General features: G+C 40.5%; 1 protein-coding gene across 1 annotated transcript; it reads right to left on the bottom strand.

Moving 5' to 3' along the window:
• Positions 1-210: 210 nt before the first annotated feature.
• On the bottom strand, positions 211-4057 carry LOC115395729 (UDP-glucuronosyltransferase 2A3-like). The gene is made up of 4 exons (XM_030101368.1): positions 4054-4057; positions 3618-3865; positions 2818-3531; positions 211-795 (listed from the first exon to the last, which is right to left on the bottom strand). Exons 1-4 carry the CDS (start codon positions 4055-4057, stop codon positions 211-213), a joined length of 1551 nt encoding a protein of 516 aa, XP_029957228.1.
• Positions 4058-10794: the final 6737 nt, after the last annotated feature.

The raw sequence follows: 10794 nt of genomic DNA, 5'->3' as shown, positions 1-10794 counted from the left end.
TGCAAGTTTCCAAGTTAATGACATGAGTGATATTACAATGACGATAATCAATGTCTCACAGTGATCTAATTTATTGATCTGGATTCATAAAATCATGCCACTTCAAACAGATCACTATGAAGGAGTGTGCTCACTTCATCAAGAAATGTTACATCAAACATTTGGAAACCGAAAAAAAACAAAAAGAACACAGACAACAAAGAGACATCATCAGTTTTGTTTGGCTTTTGAATTTTTTCTTCTTCTGCAGCACAAAAATCTAAACACACATAGAGTAGAAACAATCAGTGCAGTCAGCACAGTCAGCATGAGGAGCAGCACGTCTAAAGAGTAATATGAGTACCAGGGCATCCTGTAGGCCTCGGTACGCAGATGAGGAGCCCCTTTGTGACGCATGACGTATTCTACCCAGAAGACGGCCTGGTCCATGGGGGCCAAAGGCTGGTCCCTGTGCAGACGAGACATGCGCTGAATGTTCATGCGGTAGCTGTCTGTGTGGAGCACTTCCTGGATGCCTTGCTCAAAAGTGTCCGCGTTGAGGTCCGACAGCTCCAGAATCTTGGCGGCTCCCCTGTCCTGCAGGCGCAGGAGGTTGTCATACTGGTCGAAGAACAAGGGTATGCCGAGCACCGGGACGCCGTGGTAGATGGCCTCCTGGACGCCGTTGGTTCCTCCGTGAGCAACAAAGAGCTTGATCTGCGGGTGGCCCAGGAGGTCTTTCTGGGGCATCCAGTCCACGATAAGGGTGTTATTTCCCAGTGTAGAGGGAGTCGCTCCGTTGTGTCTCCATATCACCTGTTTACAAGGAAAAGCAGCAGAAACAAATAAAGATCCAACAATTCAATTCAGTTCAATTACAACTAGTACAATTTCATGACACAGTAGATTTCAGAAGATCTCTGAACTGCAAACATCTTCTTCTTCTTTGGAGCGGGTGGCCACCAACAACTTAGGATCACAGCGCCACCTACTGCGTTTCTTGGTGAATGTACTTCAGTTTACTTCCTGATCACCGTATTCACTTCAGAGATCTGCAAAACCGCAACAGCATGTATTCTGCGACACCAGGCTGTCGTGGAGGAGTGGCATGAGCGGACCATGAGGAAATATTGGTGAAACTAATGAGTTTTTGGACGATTAAAGCCGTTTTGAGAGCCGGTGCCACACATGCCCCATTGGCTAACAGTATACGGTATACAGTATACTGCAGCTCGACTTTGGATCTAAATTTCTCCCAAACCACTTATTGGATCAGAAAACCCTTCTGAGTGAGTATATTGTTCTACTTCGTTCTATAAACAACGTGAAATCTGTTTAAACCGAACTTATCCTTTAACGTAACCCCGGTTCTCAGAGTAGCATGAGTTAGATGTCTCACCAGACAGCCCTTGTTCGGCGAGGCAAGAAGAGGTGCTTATTTTGAGAGATGCTGCGTCAGTAGTAGGGCTGCAGCTATCGATTATTTTAGTAATCGATTAATCTATCGATTCATTTGGTCGATTAATCGGATAATACATATATGTTTCTACACATTTTTTTTAAACATTTTTTATTTTATTTTGGAAAGCATAAAACTCACTACGGACAAAAAAATTAACTACTATAATGCTTGCAGTAACATTTATTAAGCTGCACAGGAACACTCATTGCTAGGATGAACATTGCACTTTAAATTCACAAATTATTTAAATAAAAAATAAGTGACCTCAGAGAGGGCTAAGGCCTTACCATCATTATAAAAAAAATGCTCATGAAAGCTGATTATTAAAGCACAGCGCAGTTTGCTCGTTTTATGTGAAACACCGACCCCTGCAGGCCTTAGGCGTAACTGTAGCTTAGTGAAAAGCTCGTGTCTGTGGCTTGTGCCCATGTAAAGTGCATTCAAAGGAGTGCAAAACAGCAATTTTAGAATACAGTCACTTTTTTTTTCTAGCATCGACGTGGTGCTGTTATAATACACCAGCTCCGCTTGGCAGCGCAAACTTTACACCGAGCTCTTCCCTTTTTTTCATTTAAAGTTGTCCCAAACATTTGACATTTTCTGGCGTTTTCTTTGTTGTCCTTCCTCCTTTTCACCAACATTTTCTTCACTCTGCTCTTCAATGGCCCGACGCGCCACGAAAACGCGCCTGACGCGTCGCGACAATGCGCCGCGTCTCGTCGCTGGTGGAACGCGCGTTCCCATTTGTCTTCAATTGTATTTTGACGCAAAATCGCGGAAAGCATTTGGCGGTGTGAAGCTTTATCCATTTCTCGCGTCGTTTCACCGCGCTGTGCTCCAGCTGCTTGCTCCGACATGTCCGTGCGGCTTACACTCTTGTACAGAAACATGCTGCGCTTTACCTCCGGGCGCTACATGCTAGTGGTTTCACGGTAGTTTCACTGTACACAATTAATAAACGAATCCTCGAAGTAACAGAACTTAATTCCAAGCTTTTTTATAATCGAATTATTCGGTTTATTCGATGAATCGTTTCAGCACTCGTCAGTAGAGCAGGCTACTTAAGGGTACTTAAGGGCATCGCAATCACCAGCCAATCGGAGATGGCATAATAAGATAAGTGCTTCTGAGGCATACACTGGAGACGCATCCCATAGTGAGACATCTCACTGATGCTACTCTGAGAACTGGTGTTACATTAGGTAACCTAAAGATTTTATGTGTCTAGTGATCAATTTCCAGCTGCAGAGTGATCTCAAGAAAAACTGTCTCCTGTCATGTATTTGCTTGGATGCTTCTCTGAATGATGATAACTTGTGTTTACACCACCGGAAAACAACCCAGTTAATCCAAACCACAGCAGGAAAAGGGTTTACCTTCTGAGGTAACTTGGCAAACACTCTGGCGACTTCATCTGCGAGATCTGCGGGCAAAGCGTTGACCAGAGTTCCCAGAGTCATGATGATCACTCCGTTCTCCCCGGCGCTCTGAACAAACTCCTCCAGGTCCGCTGGCAGTGGCTGGGCCGGTTTGCACTGGAATCCTCCGATGTAAACAACGTTCGGCATTGTGGGTCGAGGGTACTCAAACACAAAATCTGACCTGAACAGCCAAATGTCTGCTTCCTGAAGGAGCGAGATAGTGTCAAATCTGCCCTCAAAATACTTCTCTCGGACCGCGAAATAGCTCGGCTCCACCATGACTTTCTGCTGGACCAGGCCGATGGTGGAGAAAAGAAAGTTCTTGACCCTCTGGATGAAATTCATTTTGTCCGTTAAGCCCGATCCTGGCACTGGGATGTAGGACAGTGGAGACGGGGCTAAAACAAAGTGGCCTTCTCCGCTTGTAATCCATCGCACATTGAGCACGACAGGCAGTTTGAGGAATTTAGCCAGGTACAAACCTGGTGCCATAGCTGGATCAGTGAGCATCAATTCATATTTTGAATCTAAAATGCTTTGGAGCACTTTCTGATCTTCAACAATTTTAATGAAGGCCTCAGCCCACATTTCATGAGCCTTAGAAACCATGGACAGGAAATGCGTGGTGAGTTTGAGAAAAGTCCAGAATGAAGCTCCTTCTCTCTGCGCCTAAACAAGGTCAGAGAAAAGAGGTCAAATAATGAAGACAGTGACTTTCTCCACATAACAGTGACTGCACGTGGTTCCCATTGCACATGGAAACATTTACTTACCCTCAGCTGTTCGTCTAGATACACGTCAAAGAAGTCCTCCATGCTCTCATCCATTTCAACTGTAATGGACGTGTAGAGAGGAGACTGTTCTGGGATGTACCAGCTGTTGGAGGCCCTGATCACGGTGAGGTTGTGTCCCCTTGAATGAAGCTCTACCAAAATAACTTTCATATTCACCCAATGGCTGCCGTCCACAGGGAAAACCAGAATGTTTCCTCCATCGCAAGAAACTAAGCATAAACTAAAGATCACAAACAATCCACATATTCGATGCAAATGCACAGTTCCTGCAATGAGAAACAAGCAGTTCATGACTTCACGAGTTAATAGTTCAATTGGAATTTTGTATAAATGATTTCAGATAACATTCATATATTGATCAGAAAATGATTAAGAAAAATGAAACTATTTCACTCACCCATGGTCAAAAAAGGCAGCAGCAGTCTGGTCCTCAAGCAGTGTGACAGTCTATCGAAGTGACTCTGGAGTTATTTGAGCTCAAACTCCAGTCTCACAGGAATCCCACCCTTTAAGGTGAATAAGTTACTATGACACGTGTCTGATGTCGATGTGATGCATAAAGCTGTAAATGATTCTGCAGACTTTATTAGCAAATGAAATTATTATTTTCTCTCAGTCCCAATTGCCTGTGGTCTCATTCCTTCACTAAGTGAGGTGAAGCAGTGGGCATTTCAGTGCACAAAGTGTAATTTTGTGAATGAGTTTTAGGGATTGAATGCCAATGCACTCACGCCATACAAACCTGTGACCTCTTTCATAATTTTATTAGATTAGGTTACGTAATGTTCAGTCTTTCAAACTGGGTAAGGAGTGAAAAATAGTGACGTCTTTTTTTCTGCAGGGTTTTATTTAACCTGAAACTTTGTTTATCACCACGTTGGAATTCAAGGCAAAAATTGCAAATGGAATTTGATTGGAAAGAATTCAACTGAGGCGAGTGGTTTATATCACTTGTCCAGTGAAGAAAGTGCACTAAATTATTTCTGTAAAATGTACTTTTGATATGAATGCCTCTATGAATTTTTTCACAGTGTAATAAAATATTTCATCAGTATAGCAGCAATGTGCAAAATATTTGTTGAAAACAAAAGCAACTTGTCCAATTGTTAAATGTTCCTACAATCATTATGACTTTATTCATTAGAAAGTATTAATTGTCCAGAAAATCAACTGGTAAGAAAGAAAAAAATCAGAAAATGCTCACATATTGTTTACAAGTATTATTTATTTATTTATTTATTTATTTGTTTATTTGTTTATTTGTTTATTTATTTAATATATATGGCCTGAAGTCTACTTAGAAAAAAAAACTACTTATTAATAGTATCAGATTGTATGAATAAAATCAGCATTTTCAGTTTAATATTTCATTCATTAATGTAATTCAACATATTTTCAATCCTGTTTTATTTGTGTATTTCAGGCAATAATTCTGTCTGTCAGTTCTTGTTGCTTTCCTTAAAATTACATCAAATCAGAGATGGAAAGTTGACCACAAATTTGGCGATTATGCTTCTTAACTCTTCCAAAGAAAAAAAATTATTTTGATGGAAGTTCACTTTTACATTTGTCAGTCATAAATACGCTTGAGTGACTTTCAAAGGACCTCCAAAATTGGCACTTGTTGTGAACTGACACATCTAGTGATCACATGTTTTTATGAGAATAGTAACTGTTAAAGGTGCTGTAGGCAGGATTCTGCATCTCTGCCATCTTGCTTGGGTTTATCTAAGCAAGATGGCGATTTGACCCATCTAAGATGGCAATTTGAAACCCAGCACAGCCAATCCTGTCCTGTTTTCTCTGACATCACGCCCTTACGCAAGTTAAGCCCCTCCCACAAGAACGTGCAACGAACGCCGCTCGACCAATCACGGTTAGAGCCTCAGGGGCTCTTCTGATTGGTCAAAGATACCTGGAGCTGTTGAGATTGATTTTCAGCTCAGAACAGAGACAGATGGAAACGCTGCACCCTCGTGGTAGTGCAATTATGCTACACTCCTAAAGGATTATCAATGGATACTCTAACATTTAATCCAAAGAAAACACAGAAAAATTAGCATTGACTAGCAAAATCCTGCCTACAGCACCTTTAAGGTCACTGGATAGAGCAGCACATTATTTTCTTGTATGTATCATTAAACAGTATTATGGTGGTGATATTAACTTCAATGTTATATTCAATGGAGAAAAAAAATGATGCTCCTGTGCAGCAGAACATCTTGCATACAAAGAAACCATTTTAAAGTTAGTGACACCGCTTTATTATTCTCTCTACATTATATTCAACATATTTAAATCTAACTTGAAAGAATTGTGAGTTTGTTTCCATCATACTGTTTCCTGTGCTTGAGTCCAGTCTGGGTCCTTGGATTTGGGTCCTTGGACTTCAGGCTTTGTTTCCACAAACAATACAGTTTATCCAGGAGCGAAACAGTTATTGAGGATTAACCTCTCACTTACACTCTCACACTGCACTGAGTTTAGGACCAATGGCTTTTCTCTTTCACTGTCATATAGTGAATATATTTCACAAACATATGTCTCTGTCTCTGACACCGCGACCTTTGTGCAGCCTTTGGTCCGATTGCCTCCCCATTGTAATAAAGCCTTGCCCAAGGCTACCTGGGCATTTGCACTGTCACCTTGATAGATCCTTTCTAAAAGATAGCCAAAAGGAACTTGTGAGCTGTTTTCCAAAGCTTCGCAATTGTTCTTCAGATAGACATATTTAGAATATTTGGGATTTACAGGGTACAATACATAGACGAGAGATCAAAACAGGTCCGAGAGATAACACTACAAAGCAAGGGTTTGCAAAGTTGAACTGTTTCTCAACTGCTTTCAAAGTGGCTTTTCATGCAAAAAGCAAAGGGGGGAAAAAAAAATGTTTTTTACCAAGAGCATAGTGTTCCCATCGCGGAGTTACAAAGGTTTCTTAGGATTTAAGATGTTTTTCACACAAAAGGCTATTTTTAAAGAAGGAGCTTGAAGCACTCGGTTTTACACTTTACTTGAAAATTCCTTGCTCACTGCATGGATCAGTGACAACAGCAGGTAACAGTTTAAGTCTAAAATAGTTCCGCCAGTGGAAACCATCTCAGCATGAAGTAGAATTGATATTCATATTAAAGTTGGATACAAGTAGTGACTTTTGATGAACATCAATTCTCGTGCTGTTGATTAGCATTAAAATTAGTTATTTGTTGAGAGCTTATTTCGATTTTTTTAAGACTGATCAGTGTAAAAGTCCATGTAAAGGTTTCCGTCGCTGCGTTGAGACAACATGACTAAACAGCCTATGATACATGTGGCCTGAAGACATTCGGAGATATCAATCAATCAATCAATCAATCAGTTTTATTTATATAGCACTTTAAAAGAATCTACAGATGAAACAGTGTCCTACTCATAAACAGTCATTAAAATGTAAAACCATAAAATGTGAACAATAAAACAATAAATTGGCATCAATAAGAACTGCAGCAAAGTCTCAAACTGGGTTAAAAGTCATGGAATAAAAACATGTTTTTACTTTAGATTAGTTTTAAAAATGGACAGTAAAAGAACTTGTCTAATATGTAGTTCATTCCATAACTTCAGAGCAGCAACTGAAGAGGTCCATATGGAATTTGGAATCTGCTATCTCCGCTTCAGAGCACTGAATTAAAGTTTATGTTTTTAAGTTATTATAAGCAATATGTTTAATCAGGTCCAACACACTAAACATTAAAGTCGAAGTGAGGGATGATTATCAGCAGTATTTTCTCCGACTCGCCTCAAATATTCCCTCCAACATGTCCTCCAAAGGTTTGGACTGAGGTGGCAACATGGCCACTTAGGGTCACAAATTCACATAAAATTGGACTATCCAGAGAAATCCCATGCACGCCTGAGGACAACTTGCAATTTCTGCACAAAAAGGCATCTAAGTCTGCACTCAAATAAAGGTGAAGTGAGAGCACAACTCCCACAGAGTGTATCAGGCACAACTTCAAAGGCTGAGTACATGGAAAGCCGAGTGAGTAATTATTATGCATCATTGATATCCTTGATATCACAAGTAAAAAACGCACATAGTTAACTAGTGAGCTGCAAAAACTCTGACATGTCAACAAGTCAATCATTAATTAAGGTCACTAGTTAACCAGTGCGTACAATTGCTGATACTAGTTAACTAGTGATAAACAAAAATGCTCACTAGTTAACTGGTGAAGACCAACATGCTCACTAGTTTAAGCCTTTTTTCACCTTACTAGTGAACTAGATGGACTCAAGATGTTTACTAGTCGACTAGTAAAAGTAGGAGGCATACTGGTTAACTGGTGAAACTATTTTCATCTGCACTTGTGGGGCTGAAAGTGTACAATAGTTTACTAGTGAAAAGCAAGGTTCTACATGTTTATTAGTCAAGAAGGTCTTGGGTTTACCATCAAGCTAGTTCACTAGTAAATTAGCTGACATGTCAGCAAGTTTACTAATAAATGAGTTGCCCTATTTGGACCTGACAAGGTAAATGGTGAAGCGCAAAAATTGTCAATGAGAAAGGGTCATTATTGCCAAGGGAAGGTGTGTGGGCTTAATTAGTCATCTAGTGAGGGCATAATGTTTACAAGTTTAAGGTGCTGTAGGCAGGATTCAGCATCTCCGCCATCTTGCTTAGGTTTACCTAAGCAAGATGGCGATTTGACCCATCTAAGATGGCGATTTGAAACCCAGCACAGCCAATCTTGTCCTGTTTTCTCTGAAATCACGCCCTTACGCGAGTTAAGCCCCTCCCACAACAACGTGTGACGAATGCCCCTCGACCAATCACGGTTAGAGCCTCAGGGGCTCTTCTGATTGGTCAAAGATACCTGGAGCGGTCGAGACTCATTTTCAGCTCAGAACAGAGACAGATGGAGACGCTGCGCCCTCGCGGTAGTGCAATTATGCTACACTCCTAAAGGATTACCAATGGATACTCTAACATTTAATCCAAAGAAAACACAGAGAAATTAGCATTGACTAGCAAAATCCTGCCTACAGCACCTTTAACTCGTAGGGTCACAAATGTTCATTGGGTAAGTTTGGTTGCTGACTAGTTAACTAGATTTATACATCATTTCTCCACACTAGTTAGCTTGTCAGAGTCAAATTATTCACTTGTTAACTAGTAAAAGCCGATATGTCAGAATTTTCGCTGCTTAATATGAAAATCACCTTACAAGTTCACTAGTTACAGGCATGTTCTCCCATAAGTGAACTAGTAAGGCCTAAAATAGCAACAAGTTCACTAGTAACATACACTTTTTACTCACTTGTGAGCTAGTAGAGCAAAATTAATTCAACTAGTTAACTAGTGAAATGGTGTGACTGCCATGCATGTTATCTATTAAAATTGTATTGCATGACTAGATAACGAGTGATACAAAATGTGTTCCACTCGCTAACTTGTGAGAAAAATGTCTGCAGTGCTATTCAACTTGTTCATTTTTCTGGATACACTTAGTTTACTAGATTTAAATAATGCACAAACACGTTAACATGAAAAGGCACGAACACCAAAAGCAGTGGACAGAGTGGCTCTTACCAGTTGACATGCACAATTTTGAAACGTCACCTGTTGACATGTAAATTCACAATGGGCTAGGGCATTAACAGAAACATCGACTCGTCGACTCCCATCGCACAAGTCGACGTAAATTTGGAGGAATCGGCAAGTCACAGGTTATTGTTTCTCTCACCCGACAGCGCGCAGCCTTCATCCAGCGCATGTGGATGTGCTCATCTTTCTCCATGCAAACATGAAGCGCAAAGCCCAAGAATGTGAGGGAAGATGACTCAGAGTAGGATTACTAAACTGAGTGTGTAAGGATTAAATTTTTTTTGCACTTTATCTTTAGAGGCTGACAAGTTTTTTTTTTTTTTTTTTTTTTTTTTGCAAGTTGAAGTTGGTTTCTGAGTGGTGCCTATTTGCGGTTCTGGTTTTTAATTTCTATTTATTTCACATTGAAAACGTTGTCTCAGTAATGTTCTGTGAACCATGCAAGCAAGACCAGTATTGAATTACAATTTCAGCAGCATTGGGTTTTGATCATTTTGGTTTTTTTATTTCATTTAGACAACGAGCTCTTTTTTTTCCAAACGTGATGCGGACGCGCGTCTCGGCTGCCGCTGTCTTGAGCTTTAATTGAACTTTATGTTCTGCAGTTAAATTTAAAAGAAACTCAAGGTGTTAGCCCTTGTTTTGTTCGGGTTCAAATGTCACAAGTATTGGTGATGCTTGTGTCTTGTTCGCGTTGGCGCACCACCGATGCACAGGCGGTTTCTCTCATACTACATTTTTGGGCTCAGCTGTGCGCGTTCCATACAGGCGCCCTGATCCACGAATCCTCTAGGAGCTTTTCCGGCATTCCAGACTGTTTATCTGCTCCTTAATTACAGATTGTTTATCAAAAAATAAAGCACATCCATTTTCAATATATTATCAATCCGTGTATCATTCATTCAATTGATATTTAATTAAGAATCAAAAAACAATCAATTGAAAAATGAGTCATTTTTCCTTTTTTTATTTTTAAAATAAAACAAATAAATGAAAATTGGTTTGTTTTTCAATATCCCATTTGTTAAGACAGATCAAATAAAGGAAAGTTGAAATACTGGTCACAAAGCAGACTTCAATGTGATTTTTTTTTATCTCCGTGACCCGGAAGTTCTATTGTCTATGTTTGGGGTTTTTTTTTTGGAAAGTGGGCGGGTCACGTCAAGTGGGTCAGTTTAAGGCCAGCACACACTACAGGATGATCGGGCCGAATTTTGCCCAGATCTTCTCCTCCCGACCGAAGCCGACAAGGTCCGACTGTTGGGAGTATGCAAATGAGTTCAGGTCCGATCTTCCTCTGGTGTGCGGTGTGTTCAGAGATATTTTTTTCCGGTCGGAGCCGCTTGGAAGGGAAGATCGTAGATAATGAACATGTTTAATATTTCCGATCGCAAATCCTGTCGTGTGTGGTGCGCTCTGAGAGGCGCCGATCAGCTCGAAGCTGACCTGTCCACACCCTCGAAATCGAGCTCCCTGATTGGCTGAACAGCTCCAACTCACCAAGGTGCTAATTGTAGTGTATGGACTATTTAACCAAGCACAGTTATACTC

This window comes from Salarias fasciatus, chromosome 10 (assembly GCF_902148845.1).
Source record: "Salarias fasciatus chromosome 10, fSalaFa1.1, whole genome shotgun sequence".
NCBI lineage: Eukaryota > Metazoa > Chordata > Actinopteri > Blenniiformes > Blenniidae > Salarias > Salarias fasciatus.
This window is presented reverse-complemented; position numbering and strand designations above follow the sequence as displayed.